Genomic DNA, 24,195 nt, shown 5'->3' on the forward strand with positions numbered 1-24,195 from the left:
CTCAGCTATCTCCAGCCCCCTCTCTATGTAGGTGTCTACTCCCTCAGGACTTAAAAATCTACTATTTTATATAATATATAAAAATATTCACTATTTTAATGCACCTTAAAAATCTACTATTCTTATATTTTCAAATGCCTTCCAGCTGCCACCAGCTATTTCCTAACACAGGGCTGAATGGGCTAGAGGCAGCCAGGAAACAGGAGCCACGTGTGAGTGGTGTAGCAAGTCCAGGGCACTGGGACTGCTACAGGTGTTTATGAAAAAAACTATGGACACTCCTAAAGGAGGGAAACAGAATTATACTAAATCAGTCTAAATCAATAGCATTTGCTTGGCTCTAAAAATCTGAAAATTTACACTCAAGATTTGGGTGTTTTTTCCTTTGGCTCCTGAATCACTGTCATGAATCTCAGATAACACATGTTCTTTTAAAAATGCCATTCCTAGCTCTCGAATGACAACACCAAATCAGAAACAGGGAAAAAAGGGAAGAAAATCGTGCTATGATCACATTCTTCTCTTCTTACATTAACTTTCTAGACACATAACCCAAACTCATAGTATACAATAGTATATAGCTATATATGCCATAGAGTGTACCAAGTAATAATTCTGGGTAGAAAATTTGAAAATGGAGTAGCCAAGGTCTGCCACTTACCTAAAACTTGCTTGAAAAAGCTGACTGTCAAAATTTCTCTCTTAGAGAAAGAAATGGTTGCACCTGTAACTTGTGAGCTGGTTTGCCAAGCAGCAGACAAACAGGTTTTCCTTTGATTAACACATCTAAGAAAACTAAACACATCCTGATGCAACTCATTTCACCTGGAGCTTTACACTGTGCAAAAGAGCACACTTGACTTAATTGTAATGAAATCTGTTTGGAAGCACTTGTAGCTATTTCCACTGGTAATTTTCCAGCTCTATTCCTGCTTCTCTGCTAGTCCATCTGACATGGTAAGTCTCCGTTCACTAATAAAGTGAATCTCCATTCACTAATAATTCACTTCTGAGCCTGTTGTGTGCTGTAGGGCAGCAGATAACTTTTACAATTAATTAAGCAGTCTCTAATGTGCTCATTTGTTATTTCTATTTTTTTTTTAATTTGGGTTTTCTTTTTGTTTTTACTACTCTGAAGACAGAAGGTACATGTTTTGACTTTAGAGGAACAAATGGCAAAAGCCATTTTCTCTTTTCAGTGTGAGTTGAGTGTAAGCTTTTCTGTTTCTGAGAGAAGAGCTTCTCCGTCTAAAGCAAAAGCTGATGATGTATCTCCTCAAGCACATGTTTTCAAGGCAAGATGACTAAACAGGGGGTTGCTCTAGTGTGAGATTATGTGGTAGCACTTGCAAAAAAAAAAGAAAGAAAGAGTTCTCTTTCTGTCCTAGTGCAGATGATCTGTGCTCCAGGCTTTCTTACAAACACTCTTGAATGTGATGCATATGAAAGAATGGTAAATGCAGTGTCTACTTCAAGGCAAAAATGAGAAAGGGTTTTGCTTTGGGTGAGGAGGCAGATGGTTGTTTTACCTTTACTATCCTTTCCCCAGCACGTTCAAATCTCAGCTGACCTCTCTTATTAAAGTGCTATGTGTAAATTCTTACCTATGGCTTAAAGCAATCTTATCTGTTCACCTTTCCAGTACCATCCTTGCTATACAATCAAACTCTCAAATACTTTCTTTTGTTGCCTGTTGCCCTGGGAAACAAGAGCTGTAAAGTGACTCCTAACTAGAACTGAAAGGAAAAATATAAATTACATAAAAACTTAATAAAGTAATTTCAAGATTTCTTTTGGCTTCTGTACAAAACCTGAAATTCAGTGATGATTTTCTCAAAACAACACTGTAGCCTTGTTTCCATAGCAAACTTTTATTCTAAGATAATTTTGGGCAATTGCTTATAAAACTTCGGGAATAATTGATAAAAAAGTCACAAAAGTTTGGTAATTCTCATGATTTAGTCTTGGATGAAGGTCTCCATAAGGAGTAGGGCCTGAGCGGGGCAGATCTGAACAAAATTGCTGGTCCAGATAACTACATTCTGGTACAGAAGAATATATCTGGGAAAAAAACAAAAACAAAAATCACTTTATAGATGGCCTGAATTTGGAATCACAAGAGAAATAAATGGAAGCTGGAAGTTCTTATTACATCTGGAAAAAAAAATCAAGCCAGCTTTCTAGAGTCACACAAGGAGGAACTGGAGGTTCAGCTGTCTTTGTCCACGTCTGCGTGAACTGTGGCTGACAAATGCGGAACAAGAAGGTGTGAGCAATGCAACAATTGCAAAGCACAATTCACCAGGGCTTGGTGTAATATTTCCTCTGCATTGTACAAGCATATCTGTCAAAACCAAGCAGAGAGAGCGGTTTTGTCAAAAAGGAGTTGAGTTAACTCTGTAAAGCAGCTCTGTCTCCCCTCCCAGCAGGGTCCAGCATGCCGCAGTACAAGCTCACCTACTTCAACCTGCGGGGGCGAGCAGAGGTCAGCCGCTACCTGTTCGCCTATTCAGGCAAGAAGTACGAAGACCACAGGATAGAAGCAGCAGACTGGCCCAAAATCAAGCCAAGTGAGTAGCACGGGTTCTTATAGCCAAAGCTCCACTAGAAATGCTGGCAAAAAGAGAAGCAGTTGAAGAGGTACCTGTATGTTTCGTGAGCAGAAATACGCTTAACTTCTGGCTTTAGTTAAGGCTGTGTGAGTTTTAAGGTGAGACAGCTAAAATGTTGCTGATGATCTCTCAGGAGACTGGATCCAAATGTTCAGATAACCTGAAATGCCTAACCTCCTGTCATACAGGTGGGTTTTTACTCCTTATCAGTTCAGTACAGCTTCTGTGTACCTAAAGATAACCAAATTAGTGCTGATCTCAGCTTCTCTGCTTAATTTCATCTCAAAGACCACACCTCAGCATTCACTCTGGTTTTAGAAAGCCAAATTGGAGAGGAGGGTCAGGAAAGACACGCCTTTGCATCCTGAAAGGTCTTCACAGAGGAAAAGTGATAAGAAAACAAAGTCAGTTGATATAGCAAATTAAAAAACCAAAAGGATCAAAAGAGGTATGAGAAAATGTTTGTGCCTAAGAATAAGCCCTACCAACCCTTCCAAAAGTATCCTTCAGGCTATTGTACTCATTTATGTCTTTTAGTTTAAATAACCTCTTTTCAGCTTTTAAAGGTATTTGTTTTTTCTGTTCATTAAATTAACCTTAGTTTAAGTGAAACAGATCTTGAGTTTGAAGACTCTGGGTAGGAAGTCAATGTCTTCATTTCATGGATTAGGCTTGTGTTTGGCTACATGGGCTATGACTTTTCACATCCAGAATGAAGAATAGTGGCTTTAGTTTGGGAAAAGGCACAACCAGTTCACAAGGTGACTTCTATTAATGAAGCGATGTTTCTTGATAAGCTTTCACATCATTTAATAAGCCCAGCCAGCAAGCTGCCAAATTTTTCTAGGGTGCATATTTTGTAAGTTTGGTCTTCCCTGTTTGCAGTGACTAGAATAATAAACATTCAAACACAGCTGTAATCCAAGTGGCAGTTGAAGCCTTCAGTAGTGCTCAAGCCTAGAAAACACTGCGAAAAATCCACAAAGAGGAGTAAGAAGCAGTGGAACAGGAATATTTTCAGCTAGGGATGACTGACTTTGGAAACCTTTTCGTTATGATGGCTTAAGCCAGTTGACCACGTGGTATAGCTTATTTCTCTTTCACTGCAGTTCTCAGGAAGCAAGGTAGAAACCAAATGTGAGATTAAGAATTCAAATGACCTGATGTAAGCTCTGCAAAGGCTTTTCATACTTAATTACACACATATTAACACGTATGTACACTCACTTCTGTCTCAAAACAAAGCTGAGAGTATAAGGAAAAAATATTTTTATGTGGCATCTTCTATACTGATGAAGTAAGAGAAATTTAAAAGGGAAAGCATAATTAGTCACTTAAAGGGTGCAGAGGCATTCACATTCTAGAACAAGATGTTCTAACAGCAGATCTATCGTGTAAGGTAGAAGCATTGCATCATTCTTTGAATATTGATGCAATAGTGATGCAATGCTTTTATCTTGTATGGTAGATATACAGGAGAGCAGTGCAAGACACAATGTAGGAAAGTTCTTCATATGCTTTTCTTCAGTGCTTGCTCCACAAACCTCCCAGTGGAGCTTTATGTGTACAGGATGTGTGCACAGTAAATGTGCAGCTGCAGTGCCATTACCACAAAAACACTGGGAGTAGAGACACCCTAGAAATCATGAGCTACACACTTTGTAACTGTTTCTGCTGCATTAACAAATGCTAGCAAAATCATTAAAATTTGGACAATTTTGTTTCTCTTTCTGTGCTCTGAAAAGTTTCCTGGCAGACTTACCAAGGGCTAATTAGCGTTTTTTCATTTTCTCTGCACAATGGTCTTTCACAGCAGCCTCTATAACTGAGCCCTAGATGAAATTCCATGGCAGATAAGAAGTTTAGTAAAATTTGGGAGCTGCTGCTCTAAGATTTGTGAAGTCATCTGTGCAAAATTCATACTGGTCTAAGAGTTCTTTGAATTTCAGGCATCTGTAGACACCCAGTTCAGTGGATGGGAGCAGCAATGCATCTGATAATTGACCAGGAAAACATACACCTACACAGAAATAGTTGGGTGCATATCTGAAAGTTTTGTTACATCTTTTGGCAGCAGGCTAAACCTTTACTCTTCAAGTCTCCCTGAACCCTAGCTCTAACACCAAAGCAATCTGCCACCACTGACATGCACACTGCAGACAACAAGCAATTGAGAGGTTTGCTAATTAAAACAAGAATAAAGGTTTCTTACATGCATAAAAATGTAATGATGCTTAAGGAAATAATAATCAGGTGATCTCCAGACAATCTCCTCTCTCCTTTATGAGACATTTCTCATGGTTACTCACAGTATTTCCAGAAAAAAATGTTCTCCCAAAGGCAAATCATTCAGAAAAACACTGAATCAAAGGTAGCAACAAGGATTTGGAACAAACAGCCTTAACTGTTCAACCAATATCCAGTGCCCCAGTCTGCCTTAGGGCACCTATATACCCTGACTTTTCAGGCTGTGACTCAACACAAGAAATAGTTGTCTCCTGGAGAGGGAGTAGGTTTGTACAAGTTTTGTGTGCCTTCACACAGTAAGTGTTGCATACAGCACTTGCCCTATGGTAAACAAGCTTGCATTCTCTGCTATCCTGAATTTTCAAAATGTGCCCTCCACGGAGACACAGTTTGATGACGAAAAAGCACTGAGTAACAGGATTCTTGCCCAAAAAGTTAAACTACTATTGTGTTCAAAACTAAATGTGATATGAGGAAATCCATCCAACCCACTACTTATACACAGGTAGTTCACTCTGCTGAGAATTCTTCTGCACAACTCTCATTTGTATCTGTATTCAGATCCTTCATGTAAAGTTTTTTTTCTCCTCCTATTTTTCATGAGCTGTCTCTACCATAAAAAGAAGAGAAATAAAAGTAGCAGTTTCCAGTTAGTCTCATCCTGGTGAAAATGGTAAAGGGCATTACAGCTGCTTTTGATATTACAGCAGTTAAAATAATGAAATTTAGTATGCAGTTTATTTTGTAGCCTTCAAAAATCAGTAGAATTGGCTTAATGAATTGAACTAATTACATAATTATATGTTGAGGTGAGATTAAAAAATACCAGACAAATTGCTGTGCACCCTTGCATTTATCACGTTTGCCTTTACCCACTTGCCTGTGAAAGATCTGGAACTGCGGTCTGCAAATACAATGTGATGTCCCTCTTTTTAAAAGCTTCAAATATGATGAAGCAAGATAAAAAAATACGTAGGGAAGAAGCTTGGACAAGAGAACATTTCATGTTTCTTGAGCTAATAAGGAACCAATTGAAGAATTCAGGTTTGTCCAAGATCACAAGGAGTCAGGAATCTGAGTGAGATCTGTGAGGATAGGTTTGCTTCAGAAGTTTTCTCAAAATTGAAGTAAGGTTTTTCAAGAAATACCAAGCTATCCCAATCATCATACTGTATAAACCAGGAAATACTGACATTATTCTGAGGAAAAGACTTAGTTCTGTAAAACTGATGGGAAAACAGAAAATCTGTGCATAAAGATCAGCATGAAGAAAGCCCATTTAGAAAGCAGACTGGCAGCTGCATCAAGTTTAATTTTTGACCTGAACTGAAGAGTCTGGTGGTGTTTGTTGTTTGTTTTGGCATTTTTCATGTGGCTGCCACCAATAAGCTGCAATCCTAAAATACCTTCAGGCAAATAAATAAGTCCATCTTCCTGGAAATACTGTCCCACTTGATTTTGTTTACACCTTGGGGTGCTTTTGTTGTGTTTGAAAGGATGGCCTATTCTAACATAAGAACTTCTGTTATTTGGCTTATTTACTCTGAAATTAACATTTCAATAACTCAACATTTGGTTTTTTTCCCTTCTGACACTAAGCAGATCATCTCTGGCAAATTTTACAGCTGATGATTCTGAGCAAGGACTGCAGTTTAGAATATAAACACATTTAAAGAAGCCAGTGTACAAATATTAGCATTGTCCTGCTTGAGCACAGAATTTTAAAAATCAGACAAATATCAAGCAGCAGCTTTCCCTAGCACTTCACCATATGTAAGTCAATAATTATTTTAACAAGTAAGCAAACTCATTCTTTACATTTCTTTTTGAACACACTGACTTGACCATGCCCCCATTTAAAGGGCAATCAATTCAAGATCTCATACAAGATCTGTACTCCCACACAGTGGACTCCTCACAGAAAGTATCTTTGCACTGACATGTTATGATACAGCAGAAAATCCACTGTAATGTTGAACTAAATTACCACCACCTTAGATATCAGGCTGGCAGACAGCAACAGCTTTTGATCAGTGACTCCTTCAAGCAATTTGAAGCAATGACAATAACCGACTATCATTATAGCAAAGGATGTTTCTCCTGCACTGATGGCCATAAACATCCCATAAACAGTTTAGGATGTGTAGAATGGTGCTTGAAAGGTCCTTAGGAAACCTGACAGACTAATGGCTCTGAAAATACTCCCAGGACAACAGATAAATCTTGAGAAGCACCTGACACCAGACAAAAATTCCTCAGGGAAGCAGTTGCTTTGCTTCCTGAGTGACTTTCTGCTATGCAGCTCCACATAAATGTGTTCATAGCTATCTCTGGATCTCTGGGTAAAAAGTAGGGCTTGGCAAGAACTCCCAAAGAGAGTATGAGTTGTAATAAAACTGAACCTGGGCTGAGATTCAATCACAGCAGCCTCCTCATCATCCCTTTCTAGAAGATCCAGATTCTAGGTACCTTCAACTCTGGGCCTACAATTTCCCAAGTGCCTTGTTCCTATGCCACTGTTAAAAAAATACATATTTAATTTATTTCTTATTGGAGGATGCAAAGTATTTATTTGTTTCTCATGATCCAGTTTAAATATGAATGGATAGGAAAAGCAGTTATGGTCAGTTTTCAAGGCAAAGGAGAACTTCTTTTGACACATATTGCAGTAAGAAACAGGTCTGTGACATTTATGTGCCCCCATATTTGACTAATCCAGCTGCCTTATTATGGAACTAATCTAAGCTTGATTAGCAAACAATTAATTATTCAGCTTTTGAGCAATAATCAAGCACTTAAATACAGTCTGTATTGCATCAGATCCATATACAATTACAACATGGGCAGGATGAGTCATGGGCAGGTCAGCTCAGTAGAAATGGGGGAACATGTTGGAAGGACAGAACAGAAGTGAGGAGAAGAATAATGGAGAAGTTAAGAGCAGTGAAAATGGAAGAGGTAAGGGAAGGAGATGGTTAAGAACTGTATCTGCACAGGGGAGAGGAGCAGTGAGAAGCACTGCAGCACCAGTAGCTGACCAGCCTAGGTGCCAGGATTGGACAAAACTATGCTCAGCTCTGTTGTGTTTCTCCACTCTTCCCTGGCAGAGAAACAGTCCCACAGGAGCACCCTCCACTGGGTCATGGCCAGGAGGACGAGTGAGGAGCTTGTGTTCAAAGGGAAGGCCTGAACACCAGGGAGAGCCTACAGGCATGGCAGCATGCCAGCAGTCATCACAGCCCTTAGGGGCTTGATGGAGTGGAAATTAATTAAATGGAGGTTCTTGCTTTTAACACACATGCTCAGCATCCAACAGAGAGTTGTATAAATACCACAGTTCTTGTCACCAAGGCCAACCAAAATTAAAGTAGCATGAAAAGGAATGAAACAAATTCCTAAACACTGTACAGATACTTTAGTGACATCTTCCTAAATTGAGAAGAGAGGTTGCAGATCAGTCTGAGGACTTGTCTTCTGTCAAGGTTTTCTTCATTGCAAGTGCAGACTATGCAGATTTCATTCCAGCATGCGATGCAAAAAGCCAGTAAATAACCAACATAATATGAAAAGCAAGAACCTGCTGATAAAAGTTCAATTTAAGAAAGAGTACAGGTTTAGTTATTCAAAAAGGAGGCCTTTGAAAAACCATTTTCTTCTTTCAGTCTAAAATTGGAACACAAGCATTCACCATGCTTTGTACTTCAGATAAGTGGCAAAGCAAGCAGGAAATAAACAGGAAAGGTCATATTTTGTGCATGCCTGAGAAATGACACTGTTTGCATGGTGACAGCAGTAGATTTTCCTGCTTTTCCTTCTCAAAATGCGTTTGCTCAAGTGGGAGTTGGAAACACTGTAAGACAACATTGTTTTGAAAAACATGGAAAGCACATCCGTATGGATACACAAGGGTTTAAACTGACATAAGTACCAAGCAGCCCCCAAAACAACCAGGGTGAGAGAAAAGTCAGCAAAGTGACACTCACGTCCTTGCAGCCTGCAAACATCTCTCACAGCAGCTTTTCACTTCCACATCTTAAGTAGCAGCCAGGCAGGAGCCACCCTACCTGCTCTGCTTATTTGCAGCCACACAAACCACGCCTTTCACCAAAACTGAGAAAGCTTCAACAGCTTTAGTACCATGCTTATGCACATGGGGCATTTGGGCATCTCCTCGAACAGGTCAATGAGCAGAATTGGGCCAAAAGCACTACAGGAAATCAAAGCAATCCACAGAAGCCCATGTTCCTGGGTCTAAGGATAAGATTAAATCTTACCTCTGCTTAAATCCATGTGCAGAGAGGTTTTTGTTTTGTTTGGAGCCCCTGAGAATATGGTCTAAGTGTGGTTTGTGCAACTGGCAAAGTTTCTAGAGGCCACATGGAGGTCATCTCTCAAACCCCAGCCTCTACCTCCAGCAATCAGTGTCCATCCAGTGTGAAAGCTCCTCACATTCTCCCTTAGGATGACCTGTGTGACAAAAATCCACCCCCTCTTCTCCAGCTGGAGAAGGAAGACTCCAGGTTTCACAGAAAATGCATTCCTCCTCATAACAGCCAAACTCAGACATACAAAAAAATCTTCTGGGAAAATTGTTATTCTAAACGACAAAAGCAGAAAGATACTTTACAGCAGGTTCCAAAAGGTTTTGGTCATTACATGAATTTTAGACAATAAAATTTCCAAGGCAAAGATTATTTTTTCCTAATTTTTTTCCAGACTGAAAACACAACTTTGTAAGCCATTATTCCTTCTCCTCAGATATGGAGGAGATATACAATAAATATTTCCTGCCCTTGACTAGTCTTTGTTATTTTCTTCTGCTGTAAAACAGCCTGAATATTTGCAGTACTTCATGGTGCCCTACACCCAAGAAGAAATAACAGATTTTTAAAATTATCTGCACAGGACATGTGTACTTTCTTCAAACCTCTTAGAATTACACTCATTTATAGCTTATTAACTCAATCAACAAAATCAGTGTATAATTATATACATGTACTCTGTCAGCTGGGAAAAAAATATCAAGTCTGCTCTCATTGATTAATTTTATAATTTTATTAACATTCATGCAATTGTGGGTACACAAAACAGAGCTTTGTATATTTTCAATTGCAAACTCAGTTTCTCTTTCAGAAAAGAATAACCAGGTCTTCAAGAAAGTAGCTCAGCACTGAGGATGATGACATTTGTAGACATTATTCATGTTCTCAGGGAATGAATAGCAATTCCTTTGAATTCAGAAATTACCAGATTTCTGAGAAACAGAACATGAGAACTGACTCTGACACCATTACCCATGTTCCTTAAATGTTCAGAAGGGTCCTTCCGTCCTTTAGTAGTAATCAAGTGTTCTTTAAAAAAAAAATTTTAAAGCCCATAATAACAAACTGGCTTTAATTTTTCTTGTAGCGACCCACAAAGTGAAACACCAGTCAGAGCTGGGATTTCTAGATTACTTCTCCTGTATGTAAACACAGCAGCAAACATATCTGTGGGTTTCTAGATGAAGCAATCCCAGTCTCACAGTTTCTCAACCTGAGCAGTGAGTGACAGAGTGTTTTGACAGCTATTGCTACAGACTGGCTTAGTCATATTGACCCTGCCAGAAACTGCATCACCCCACAGCATTCCTACCGGGGCCTCCAAAAGAGGCTGCTTAACTCCTTCATGGGGGGAGCTATTACCCCTGCTCTGGCTGCACTTTTACTGTTTGTTGTTGTCAGGATTGTTGTACATCCCTGTGTTGTCTGGGGGCACGTGGAGCAGGCTGCAGGCTGACCACACTGGCACATCCAGCAGTCACACCTGCTCTCATCCCCTCTACTTGTGCTGGCCTGAAAGATGTGCTTTACATCAGCAAACAGTTACACACACCTCTGCTGTTTTGAAGCAGTGATGCTCAGGGCCCTGTGCACCGCTACTCCAGAGCGCAGAACCAAGGCTCTTGTCATTTTCATAGCCAGAGAGCTTTCCTGTGAAACATTCAGGGGATACAACTTGTCATCTCTCAGGGATTCACAATGAAACAAAACATGGGCTTGCCAGGGCCTTGCTGCTCTCTGGATAATAAACATGGGAAGTCTTCTGTGCAACAAGTCTATTATTGTTTCAGTAACAAGCAGCAGAGACTGCTTTCTCCTGGGGTATGGCAGCTAATGCTCATTGAACTCTCTTGTTTCTGCTATTCATCAGCATCCAAATTCATACTGAATTCCCAGTGTGCTAAAACTTAAGGAAAAAAAAAGATGTCATGAGTACTGTCTTCAGATGCAGTGGGGGGGAAAGCAAACAGAAAAAAGGCACAGAGGAGAGTGGATGGATGTCTTGTGCAACTGCAAAATTCATGTTGCAGAACAAGACTTAACATCTAGGAGCTGGTAGCTAATATGATTCACATACTGCATGCAAAACCACGGAGCAGTGTTCATCATTTATGAGGCTGCCTTGCTAAACAGTTAAAAATGCATAAGATTTCACTCTTGTCCCCTTTTCATGAAGAACTAAAAATCCTCATGGAAAAGAGGTGTCATTCCAGCTGCCCTGTAAAGACAGTTCTCCTGGGTTTGAAAGCACTTTGCATGCTTCCAATAGCCAATGTTCATGTTCTCACTTCTCCACTACCACCTTTTTACATCACAAGATAGTCTTAAAATGGATATAAATATTCATTATATAAAGTGTAATGCAGATGAAAATTGGGTACAAAGCTATGATCAGCACTTGCAGCCACATACTTTGAAACGGCATCCTTGGAAATGCAGAGATTTACAGCGCCCTCAGTGAACAGCACCAGATTCCCACAGGCAGATTCTCACTGCCCTAAACATGAGTGTTTCCCCCAGATTAAGCTTTGCTCCAAGGTTCCAGTTCCATTTCATATCACACCAGCAGCTTCTCCAAAACACAGCAAAACAGCAGTCCAAGTTTCCACATAACTACAAAATTAATAACAGAAAAATTAGAGTGATTTCTTCTCTCAAACTCCCTTGCAGATATATCCATGATGCCTGCTTAATTTGTCTTTCCCTATATTTAAAATCTGGAGGCTTCTTCCCCATAACTGGCATATTTTTTTTAATGCAAGACACATCAGGTGAATTTGAATGTTTTTTAGGATTTGTAGTTCAATGTGAAAGATATATTTGTCTCAGGAATGACTACCAAGTGAAATGCCTTCTCATGATGTAAATTCAGAAATGTAGATGCTTCTCTGAATCACTGCTTCTGAATTTCAAACAATAAATGCAAAATCTCTTATGTAGGCCTAATCTCTGGTTTCATGCCCCAGCTGCATCCTGCATATGAAATCTTCAGTAAATCTTTACTTAATCTTGGCAGTCACTTTCCCGGGAAGGAAAAAGCAGGATAGAGAAGAAAAAACTAATATTCTCCTGAAAAGTTTCCCTATATAAAGAATTCTGTACATATAGGAGCATGTTCAGCTTGTACAGCACAAGGCCAGGAAATGGAAAATGCAAAGCCTGGTTTCTGTGCTGTAGTTGCCTTCATGCAGTGCAATTTGATTACATCCTTACCCTTACGTTTTTACCCTTTTTTTTTTTTAGTCCATGCATTTCTGCACAGAAACAGTGTGAAACTGTTAAGTGCTATAACAATGCACATCCTCTGAGTGGTAAAACTACAGCTGTCACAGACTCCCACTGTTAATGGCTATGATTTAACTTGTGGTTGTGGTTATTTTTTTCCTTTTTACTTTCTCCTCCAAGCTATCCCATTTGGCAAACTCCCTATTCTGGAAGTAGATGGAGTTATCATTCACCAGAGCCTGGCAATGGCAAGATACCTCGCCAGAGAAGCAGGTAATAAATCTTTGACTATTTTCTTTCTCTCTTCTGAGGTCACACTTAATGTTCAGGTAAAAATACATCCACAGTAAAAACAGAAACAAACCAATGGCTTGGCAAGCCTAACCTTGCATAAGTCAATACCAGCATGACAAAAATGAAGCCAGTGCCTGGGGTTTGGGCTGACTTCTCCAGCCAGTACATTTTATCCACCTGTCCCTGCATGACAGAAAGCGCATACCTGTGGTTTCCCTAAGGCTGCTGAGGCACTTTCCCCTAAAGCTCAACTTTGACCTGCCAGGCTAACCAGAGAGATGGCCAGGAGAAGAGGTTTTGGAAGCATTAGAGATTATCATAGCATGCAGAGAACTCTGAAGCAGATTTAGGCATCAATTCTGGGCTAGCAGAGAGATTAGAGGAGATGTTGACATCACTTGCATCTTTAAATACTTACATGCTTGTGGAAGTACACAACCAGTTAGATAAAATGATATGAGACTTAGTAATGCAAGTAATCAAAGAGAGTGGCCAGGCTTTGCTTTAGGTCAATGAGCTGTCATGAACGACATCTGCAAAATTGCTCTGGCTGAATGCAGATGTACTCATGGCATACTGGACAACAGCAAATTGAAGAGGTGGGCAGGGAAGCAAGTACAATCCTGCTTTTTTTACACTGTGAGCAAATGGATGTAGCCTGCCTTTCAAAATACCTCCCATTTTCTAACTGAGGAAGGAAGCAGAAGTTCATAGCATTATTCTTCAAGGCACTAACACAACACATTTTCAAGCATGTATTTAATACTCTGTTCCTGCCCACTTCCTCCAGGAAAGATTTTATACAGCCTACTCCTTGCAAGAGAGGAGAATGAGGAAAGCCCACTGAAAAGCCCACTGATGAAAAACAGCAGGAAAGCCTGCCTTCCACCCTAGATTCCTCCCTTAATGGCTCCTGTAGGGAGGTTGATCTGGAACCATGCTCCTTTTGCAGTCTGAAGTTCAGATTTTTTTTTTGATTGATTTGTACCAGTGACAATGGCTTGGGATCTGGAGCGCATTCTGACCATGATGGGCTTTTCCCAAAATTAGTTGTGCTACTAATTTAAACTTTGCAGAGTTTACCTTTGGGGCATCAAAAATTCCTGCTGATGCTGTCTCTAACATCCCTCCTATGCTTGCTTCCCACAGGTCTGGCAGGCCAGACGCCTGTGGAACAGGCTTTAGCTGATGCCATTGTGGACACCATCGATGATTTCATGACGCTGTTCCCTTGGGCAGAGAAAAACCAGGACGTGAGAGTAAGCTAATCACTAAATTAAACAGAGATAGCATCTAAACCATGATCCTGTATCTGAGCATCTGCTCTGGAGACACTGATGGGTGTCAGCCATCGGGTTCATCTCCTCAACCCAGCAAAGCTGAGCTGGAACTCTGTGGTTCTTCCTTGAGGCTGATGCCCACCTCTTCCTTCACCAGGTTGTTTTCACCCTTGGTAGAAACTCTGTGGCCTTCATGAGCTGCCCCTCACTAGTTCAGCTTGAACCAAGGATGTGCCAACACCAAACTGCGCTTCAAAAGTGCAAAGACAGGACAGGACACTTCCACCCCAGCTAGTGCTGTGGAATGCCTCTCTCTTGTCACAAGGAGCCTGTGCTCAAATCTTTCTGCCAACTCAGTAAGATAAATAGCCCCATCCCATCCTTTAGTGTTTCTGCATTTTGATTTCTTCCAGGTGTTCAGTATCACTCAATATATGCTCGCAATAATGCTCAATAACATCAGCTGCCAGGGATGACTGTTTGTCAGGACAGCAGGCACTGCTAATCAGGGCAGGGAGCACAGCCCTCACTGTGCTTTTCAGATGTCACAGCCCAACTTGGTCATCTGCAGTGCTTCTGACACCAGGCTATGGTGCCATGGCTACTTTAACACACCAGTCACAGGCTTGTCCTACAGCATGTGGGCTTCTTTTGGCATCAGGCCAGTGCCTCTCACCAGAATCCCAAAAGCAAGCACACAGATCAGTTGCTGGGGGAGGCAGGCAATGAATGACTTCACTCCAGTGTTACAAAGGCTCTGCACAGCTCTGACCCGAGCAGTTAACCTTACTCTTAGGGAAATGGAGGTGCAACAACTGCTCTCACCATAAACTGCCAGTGCAGCCACCTTCCATTTATTCAAAGACAAAATTTCAGATAATTTAGGGTATTTTATTGTAGAGGCCACAGAGTAAAAAATGGTGTCCCAAATCCATAATAAATAAAGAAACATTATGAAAGTGCTCTGAAATCTTGCAGGGGAAAATCTGAAATTTGGAGGTTTAGTACTTAAAAGTGTGAATTACTTACATTTCCTAGTGATTTCCTTATGTTTCCTAGTTTGGGAGGGTAAGTTGACTCGAGTTTTAATCATTTCAGAAGAGCCACGCTCCTGCTGATGTACTATTAGGAAGCTCCTGTTGTAACTCCCACATGCACCCGAGCACTTTTCCAAAAAAAAAGGACTCGGATCTTGTCACCAGTGATTAATCTAAACGGGAAGAGCTGGCAGCCAACCCATATGTGCCAATCTGCACGTATGCATGCTAAATTATATGCTGGGGCCAAGGATGCTCAGGAATCCCACTTTCCCACGCTCCCAACATTGTCCGTCCTCCCTCTCCGACTGGACCCGCTGCCACCACCTTGTGGTCGAAGTGGCGTCTCACGGTCCCACCATACCAGATTTAAGTCATTTACATGCACTGAAGGCAAAACACCTCCCCAGGCCTGACCAGTGCTCACAGGAACACACATCCGGGGAATGGTGAGAGGATGTGTTACACCACCGAGCCGGCAGCAAAGAGAAATCAAAGCAAACTAGGGGAGCAGAGCTGGAAACTGCCCGTGGAAGCTCCCCCTGTGCCAGGCACAGCCTCCCCTGTCACCCCACTTTCCCCAAAACACAGCTGGGTTGCAAAGCTTTGCACCCACTGCTGCAGAGCTCCAGGGCTGAGATGAGCAGGCTGTGCCACTCCAGAAGAGGGATCCTGGTTGTCCCCATCAGCTTCACAATTTGGGTGCACTCTCGTGTACTTGGGGAATGTTACCATCACAATCACACAAAAGCTTGGGGTTTTCTTTGCAGGGTAAAACAGTGGGGAGGGGATCATTTACCAAAAAGAAAGTAAATACTACAACCCAGGGCACAGATACAAGATTTCTGGACTGCAAACTCCCGACTGGTATTTGCAGTCACCTCATCCACTTACTTAACAAAGCTCTTAACAAAGCAGAAAATGTCAAATATTCAATCATGTCTGTGGAAACATTGATTTGATTTCAGCCTGCATTTAGGTTTCTGCCTCTTCTAATTTTCTTTTTTCACATTAACCTCAGTTAAAGCTGTAGAAATAATTCCATTCCTGCACACCAGTGCTTATTTACCCAAGCCTGAGCATGTTCCTCCAAAATTAGGCCAAGCACAGTAACTGCAAAACTGTGCCATGTGGGTTGACCGGATGATCACAGCAGTCTGCAGTCTTTCCATGCAGGTAAGAAGAGAAAATCAGAAGCAGCCTTAAGACTTTCTGCTATGGGGAGCAGCCTGTAGAGAACCACCACCATAATCTCATGCTTCAGCCATTAATATACAAACACTAAGGCCTTTAAAAACACATTTTAGCCACCTCGCATCTTACTACTGTGGAGACAAAAAAGCAAAATAACGAACATTAATGTTGGAAGATTAATCAACCCCACCAAAAAAGCTCAAAACCCAAGTTCCATGTCTCCCATAAGAAGGGTTGATAAGCAAAGATAACTGACCAGCATCTGACTGGCAGCATGGAAGGGGATTCTTGACATCTGGAGACTCTGCACACTAGAAAAGCTGACATTCAGAAGAGCCCTCCAAAAATTGCTATGAGACATTAGGAGTCTATCTTGTAGTTGGATTCTTCCCAAATCTATAGCTGAGCTCCTGCCTTACCATGGCTGTGTGCTTTTTCTGTTAGCACAGAAAATGGAGCAGCATCACCACAGACATCAGCATCAAGGAGCACTCAGGTGCTCATTAAGGGAGGAATTGACTTTAAGTCATAGCTCAGCAAGCCATGAATGCCATGTTTTGGCATCTAACCCTAATCTTTTTCATATTTCAGCTTTTTCATAAAAAATAAAACCTCAAATTCAGTTTTGCTGACTGAATCTCTGTGTTTTCCTCTTCCAACAGAAAAAAGCATTTGATGATATCCTCACCAACAAAGCACCTGAGCTACTGAAAGATTTGGATACTTTCTTAGGGGACAAGAAGTGGCTGGTAGGGAATTCTGTAAGTATAATTTTTGTTTCTCCCATTCCCGTAGGTTGCCAGAAAAATCAAGAAATGAACTACTGCTGAATTTCTGGATTTCATGTCAGGCCATGAAGGAACTCCCCCCCAAGGAACTCTACCCACACTTTGAGCCCTTTATTCTTACCAATACACAACTGGCCTCTCAACTGCAAAGTGAAAATTGTTTTCCACAATATTAGAAAAGTTAGGCAAACCAGGACTAGGATCTGCATTTTCTAAACCAGTTTGTAAGTATGGTGACACAAAACATTTTAAAATGCTTTTGCACTTGTGAACACAAATTAATGACTACATGGAATCCTGTTTATCGTTACTGACTTATTTTTAAGGCAATATGGAAACAGACTCTATATAAACATAGTACCCTTTTTACCCCAAACTGTTTTCTGCAGCACAGTTTCAGCAGGAAAGAATAATATTGTAGCACAATTAATATTTGTAGCCAGGACTTGATTTGAACCAATATTTACTGAAGTCAAGCTTTGCATTGCAACCTAACTACTAGCCCTGTAATGCTGGGGCTGTAATGGGCTATAAAAAAACCCCCAACCCCAAAATTAAAGCTTAAAACAGATAAATTTAGAATTTTTTGAGAATATTAGTAATCCTGGCTTTTGAGATTACCAACTAAAATTTACTGCTTTCTGTCCCATTTCCACTAGGTAACATGGGCTGATTTCTACTGGGATGTGTGCAGTACAACACTTCTGTCCTGTAAGCCTGACCTGGCAGACAAATACCCCAGGCTTTTGGCTCTCAGGGAGAGAGTGCAAGCACTGCCAGCTATTGCAGCCTGGATCCAGAAAAGGCCGAAGAGTGTAATGTAGATCAGCTGCTCAGAGAAACAAATTCTTGTTTAGTTTTCAATATGACAAACATCCTAAGTTATTAACTTCTGAATCATCTAAATTAACTTCAGATGACTATGCTGTATCAAGTCAAAATCTAGTATTTGTATCCACTCGCAAGAGAATCTAAAACATCGATTTAGTAGAGTAATAAATATTGATTCACAGAAGTGTGGTTTCAATCACATTCCCCCTCTACTAACACAGTGCTTGATCAAACCAATTAATGTTTTGTGCACTCGCAAAGGGAAAAGGTGAATGCATCATCATGGAGAGGTGCAATCTCAACATTTTGCCTATTGCAGTCTTTCAGTCTGAGGAAAGCAATTTAAAAGGAGAGGGCAAATGTGTGGGACACTAAGCAAAAACAAAAAAAAAGAAAAAAAGACTCAGTCAATAAAATTCAAGGATTTGAAAAAAGTGTTTGAGAAGCTTGAGGTTTATGCTGTGCCCCCGAAAAAACCAAACAGAAACCTCCAAAACAAGTCAAAAGCAGTTGCACAGCTGAGCTGGTGCCCACACCAGCACCAGTTCCCCATAAACACACCACCTGCAAAAACATTTAACAGCACAGTATCTATACCAATAAGTAGGAGACACAAACTGGGGGTTGGTGGTGGCAACCAGGTTTAGAACAAATGAAGGGTTTGCTCTTCCAGGACAGGAGAAAAGGCAGGTGGTAATCCTGGCAATGTGGATGGCTGTGGATCAAAGTGGTTTACACAAACTCAAGGGGAGACAAGTGCTTGTGAGTGGTCTCCATTGTGTGGTGTAAATACACAAACTACAACAAACTTGGATAACATTCCTGCTGGAAATCGCCACTGTTGGGAAAGTATTTCCCTTCACATTTACTTTCCCCTCCCACCTCAAGTATTATTTCTTTGAATCATAAGTGACACCAAACAACCCCTAAGACAACTCAGGTTATTGTCAGAACAGAAAGAAACCTTTACTCATTCCCATCTTCACCCGCTTTGCAACTCCTTGTGTGCTTTGCTCTGACTCTTCATACGTTTTTCCTTCTTTAGCTCCCAAAACTCCTCTCTTCTTCAGCAACTGACTTAGAGAGTGGCTTTGTGGTTTTTTTTCCCCTCTGTACATCTTTCCCAGTCAGAAAAACAGAACCATAGAATAGTTGAAGGGACATTAGGAGGTCATCTGGTCCAAGCTCCTGCTCACACAGGGCCACCTGGAGCCAGGTGTCTTGAGACTCCCAGCTAAAAAGAGTAGAAACAGTTACAAGGAAGAAAGGTGGAAACACATGAGTTCCACAGCACCTAAAGACAGATACTGACCCCAGGGGTAACCACTGCTTCTCCAGGCTGCATTAACTGATCCCACACACATCCAGAACACCACACGAGGGCAGGGATCTCATTTCAATCCACATTTGAACTAAGCAGGTGAGAACATGCAGGTACAATAGAATAAGAGTTGGATCAGCATCATGCTCAACAGAAACAACCTGATCAGCTGTAGCATTAAACACCTGTGGTTCTTTGTTAAATCCCACTATGTAGCTCAGCAGAACCAGTGGAATTAAAGAAGCACAGAAAATTGATTCTTACCCATATCCCTTCTCAAACCATACAGTACGTCTTCACCTTATTTCAGTTGTGCATTTTGGAACTGACAGCACAGCCATAGAACATATCTAGGAAAAGCCAAGCAGTTTAGTTCACATTTAGGAAAAGCTTTAATTTCTCACCCATTCTGAATTTGCAGAAATCATACACAGTTGACCAAAATACTCATAGACTTGACCAAACCACTTGGCAGGAATTCTGTTTTTATGATCAATATCCTCACACCACTGTAATTAGAGTATAATGACACACTGGTAATTAATTACTGCTGGACAAAGCCAAGTCAGTTCAATTGGAACGTTCCAGCTGGTTTGAGAGCTGTCTAATTGATTTCTAACATGCACATTATCATCCCCTCACCTGCCCCAAATCACCACAACCACGAAAACATTTTGTCAATGTATGGAATTTTATTGGAACAAGTTGATACAAAACCAGTACGGTACGTCAAATGAACCAAAACAAGCAGAAACAGACTTGAGCATTGTCAAATAAGGCACATATAAAAAAATTTACACGTGGAATCCAGTGAAACAGACAGTTTATATATATATATATATATATATTTGGAGGTAGAAATAATTACAAAAATACTGACAAATCTTAAGCAGTAGCAGATTTGTTAAAACAATTTACTACTTAGGTCCCCATTTTAAAAATTGATCTGTAAAATCTTTATTCAGCATCTGAGGTTGGCACATTTAGGCCATTTATGCTTTTAAGCATCAAAAAATGCTATTGGTGTTAAAAATTTTCAATAACATGAGCAATACAATAAAGAAACTACAAAAAGTTATAAACATTCATAAAACTTCTGGTCAACAGTAATGTAAGAGTCCTTGGGATAATTAATCACATTTCTTCCTTAAATTTCACAACATATTTACATTTTAGAGACCCAATGAAGCTTTTAATAGTGTGGCTATATCTGCTGGAATGCTTCCTTCTTCTCCTGAGGAATAAAGAGAAGCATTAGTACAGCTTAAAATATTTCGCATAAACAGATAAAAGCCCGTGTCCCCAAAACAGTAAAAAAATCCTCTGTTTGTAGGATTTGGTCACTGATTTCTGGGTCAGACTCAGAGGGCACCTCCTGTCAAATCAAAGAACAACCAGCAAAAACACATCTTTCTGGTTTAATATAAAAACCCCAAACAACAAAAGGCTTGTCTGCATGAAGAACTGTGTTTTTTCAGAGTAACATATTGCAGCTCTAATTTACTTAAGTGGACATCATTATGTGCAAGACACCTACCTGATTCTGCTGCGGTCATATCTTGTTCTAACTTCAGTTTCTGTTGGCTGATTTTTAGCATGGTTTCTTCAATAGTCCCCTTACTAATAAGCTTTATGACTTGTACTTCTCTGAAAAGCACAATAAAAATCCATTTTCCTAGCTTGGATTAGTGCAAAAGGGAAGGATGCTATACCTTGGTTCAGCTGGCTGGGATTTAAAGCAACGATGGGGAAATGAATGAGAGGGCAATACAAAGAGCTTCTAGATTTTTCTCTGGAATAACTGTGCTCTGTATTGCAAGAAAACATGTTTTCTCTTGCACTCCCAGCCACTGCAAATATCTGAACAGTCATAAAAATCTCCATTAATATAAACAAGTCCAATTCCCTCAATTTCATTTTACCACTGAGTACAGCTAAAATTACACACATTCTATGGTTTCAGTCTTTATGTTAGGGTGGCACTTAAAAGCTTAGAATTCTCCTGAAGAGAACAAACAGCTTTGCCAGTCCCAAAGACTTCAGATCTACCTTGGAATAGTTCCCAGCACCAGAAATTTGAGAATTATGCACAGTTTGAGACTTATAGTGAACTAGGAAAAGGAGGAAAGTGTAAATAAAGGTTTGTTCTGCTAACAACATGGACCAAGACAACTACAGTTCCTAGCTCCCACGCAACCCAGAGCTACTCTACACAAGTCTCTGCTTAAAACTTTTAATCATAAATACAGTCCTTTTAGCCTCCTTTGAGAGCTTGCCTCCAAGAAAACCAAGCACTATAAGTAAAAAAAGCTTTACCGTGTCTGCCCCACTCTGTGGCACCGGTCTTCAGCCTGCTTATCGTTGTAAGGGTTGCAGTCAATGTCATGAAGGATAACAACGTTGGCTGAGGTCAGATTAATGCCCAAGCCTCCAGCTTTGGTGGACAGAAGGAATACAAATATATCCATATCTGTATTGAACTCATCTATCAGGTGTATCCTGCAGAACACAAGACACCATGCATCAGGGCTTGGAAAACACTCCACACTGGCTCCAGAGCTGAACACAGAAGTTGGGATGATCTTTTGGAAAAGAGGACAGCAGCACTGCACAGCAACTCCAAAGTACAGATGTTACACAGCAGGAAAAAGGGTACCAACAGTCCTCTGCAGTAACCAGAAAAACATACTGAGTGACAGATGGATAGCAAGGAGTGGAAACAAGCTTAGAAAAAGATTTCTGATGATCACAGAACACAGAGTCAGTTGGAGGACAATGGAAGACTGGAACACATGAAACAAATGGGGAGGCAGGGAATGAATTTTGCTTCAAGACAATCTTCTGTACCAATCACAAATGCAAGGTCAGAAACAGACATCAGCTGTACATGGGAACGAACACCCCAGCAAGAATGACAGTTTTTTGAAATGAAGGAAAATGCGTAAAAAAATTGAGGCAGAAAACCAGCTCAGCCCAAACAAGAAAAGCATTGCAACATTTTCAGCTGCAGGGACAGACAGAATGGTTTGTCCTAGAGAAACAAAGGAGTGTATCTGCCTCTTGCAAAAGAGATACTCTCTACTTCCAAGGAATAGCTACAGGTGTTATGACATGGTGACACACAAATCAAACACAACAGGAACTGCTGAAGACACATATTCTTCATTCCCATGGGTAAGACTGTTAGACTCACCACCTAAACATCATTTTTCAGCTTCACCCTTACAAAGGTGATCTGAAACTCAACATTAAACACCTTCTATGGTCAATGTCCAGTGAGCACAGACTTCTACAGATTGGAAAACAAAGGCAAGGGTCCAAAGTCACCTCCTCCTTTCCAACACATTAGCTTCCTCTCTCTCATTTTTGGCAAGAGTCACATACCGCTCAGAAATCTGTGTTTTTCCATCCAGCCTGAGGTATCTATGTTGCCAGTGTTTTAGCAAAACTTCCAAGATGTCCAGCATCATCGTGAACTGGCTAAACAACACAACTCTGTCACCCTGGAAAGGATAAAGCAAAGCAAAAATTTTGAAACACGTCAACTATGAAGAACAGTAATTCTTTATTGATGCAAATATGTGATTTTACTTTCATAGAATCCCTGTTTTCCAAAATAAAAGACCAAGCTGAAAATCATCGTCAGGATTGACTTTCAGTGCAGACTGCATATCCAGTAATTCTGCTGCATTAAATCACTGTCTGTTATTGCAGTTATATTTTAATTACTTTGTACTCAGGTGACTCAAACAAATGCATAAATGACAGATCACATCATCCATAAACATCAAAATACTTTCATTCAAAACTTAAATTTAAATAATTCATGTAATGCACAGAGTAGCCCTATTTTGTCTGAAATAGTCAGATCCACAGCACCCACCTGCACAAATTCAGGATACCCTGAAGGAATATGGTATATGCTTATTTGCAAAATAAACCTGTCTGAATCTCAGGGCAGGACTTCAAGCTGGAACCTCCTCTTACCTTTCCACTGGCTTAACACATGCATGATTATTCTAATGTAATACAATTATTCAATTGCCAAAAAAAGGTCCAAGTCCATGAGGTGTGAAAATTATGCAGGACCCCATATATTAATAGCGTAGTTAACTTGGGATGAATACTCTGAAACTTGGAAAACTGGGAAAATTTATTTCAGCTGTCTCTAAATTGAGGTGCATACTCAGCACTGCACATTAAAAGCTTTAAGTGCTGCTTTGCAATTCTGCCCGTGCGCTAAATTACATTGTAAAACTCCACAGCAAAGCAACTGGGTTGCATACAGAGCTGGCAGATATTAATTTAACCAGTTATTTAGAGCCACTTTTTAGACAGGAAAAAGCTTCAGCCATCTGCAATACCTTCTCTTTAAGGTTGGAGAGAATGCGTTCCAATGCTCTAAACTTCCCAGAATCCAGGATCTGATCCATGTCTAACGTGAAGTCACTGATGTGAGAATATTGCTTACAAAGAACATGCAGCTCAAAATCTGTCATTACTGTCATATCTTCGAAGATAAGGTCAGGGTTAGCATCACAATGTGTGGGTTCCTATTAGCAAAAATGAAGGGAAATAATGCAATACACAATCTCACCAAGAAACTAAACAAAAACACCACACAGTAACATCCATAATTTCTGCAAGAAAAACATAACACAACCTAGATGTGGACAAATGCAAGCAAGCATTGAAAGCAGTGCAAGCAATAAAAGATGAACTCTCAACTTCAGGTTTATAGGTGAGGATCATTCGCGGTTTAGCTCTTAAAGCACTTATACTGCCGAACACTTAAGAAGGATATGCTAAACCTTCGTAACAATTACCTACTTCCCATCAAGCCCTAAGACCTTTTACCCCTTTAATGATACCTCTTCCCCTGAAGACACATTCCCTAAAAGGGAGGTCCAATGCTTGGATAGATGGTAGAAGACATGGAAAGCCCAGCCCACGATGTAGGGTGGGTAGAGGGGTATCATGACAGGAAGAAAGAAAAAGCCATATCTGGACGGTACGATGGTATGGGAGTAAAAAAGGAACAAAA

General features: G+C 40.5%; 3 protein-coding genes across 9 annotated transcripts in view; 1 reads left to right on the forward strand and 2 right to left on the reverse strand.

Annotated features, from left to right (window-relative positions):
- Nucleotides 1-2,432, reverse strand: part of LOC110481571 (melanopsin) — a 77,490-nt gene extending 75,058 nt beyond the window's left edge. For all 5 annotated transcript variants that reach the window (XR_014955186.1, XM_085579077.1, XM_085579075.1 and 2 more), the window contains exon 1: nt 662-2,432. The gene's annotated coding sequence lies outside the window, so the exon portion shown is untranslated. The remainder of the gene's footprint in view (nt 1-661) is intronic.
- HPGDS (hematopoietic prostaglandin D synthase) overlaps nt 1-18,014 on the forward strand; it is a 27,782-nt gene extending 9,768 nt beyond the window's left edge. Inside the window, exons 2-6 of one of the 2 annotated variants that reach the window (XM_021550317.3) lie at nt 2,427-2,570; nt 12,587-12,679; nt 13,850-13,959; nt 16,874-16,972; nt 17,659-18,014. In XM_021550317.3, coding sequence (XP_021405992.1) covers nt 2,438-2,570; nt 12,587-12,679; nt 13,850-13,959; nt 16,874-16,972; nt 17,659-17,823 — 600 coding nt within the window. In that variant the 5' untranslated portion in view covers nt 2,427-2,437 and the 3' untranslated portion in view covers nt 17,824-18,014. The remainder of the gene's footprint in view (nt 1-2,426; nt 2,571-12,586; nt 12,680-13,849; nt 13,960-16,873; nt 16,973-17,658) is intronic. The other variant, XM_021550318.3, reaches the window with a different exon arrangement.
- A 1,809-nt stretch (nt 18,015-19,823) lies between these two features.
- SMARCAD1 (SNF2 related chromatin remodeling ATPase with DExD box 1) overlaps nt 19,824-24,195 on the reverse strand; it is a 40,543-nt gene continuing 36,171 nt past the window's right edge. The window contains exons 20-24 of one of the 2 annotated variants that reach the window (XM_021550316.4): nt 23,516-23,704; nt 22,536-22,654; nt 21,468-21,650; nt 20,689-20,798; nt 19,824-20,385 (exon numbers count right to left, since the gene is read on the reverse strand). In XM_021550316.4, coding sequence (XP_021405991.1) covers nt 20,324-20,385; nt 20,689-20,798; nt 21,468-21,650; nt 22,536-22,654; nt 23,516-23,704 — 663 coding nt within the window. In that variant the 3' untranslated portion in view covers nt 19,824-20,323. Of the gene's footprint in view, nt 20,799-21,467; nt 21,651-22,535; nt 22,655-23,515; nt 23,705-24,195 lie in introns of both variants that reach the window. The other variant, XM_085579067.1, reaches the window with a different exon arrangement.

The sequence above is a fragment of the Lonchura striata genome, chromosome 4, assembly GCF_050655825.1.
Source record: "Lonchura striata isolate lonStrDom1 chromosome 4, ASM5065582v1, whole genome shotgun sequence".
NCBI classification, from domain to species: Eukaryota; Metazoa; Chordata; class Aves; order Passeriformes; family Estrildidae; genus Lonchura; species Lonchura striata.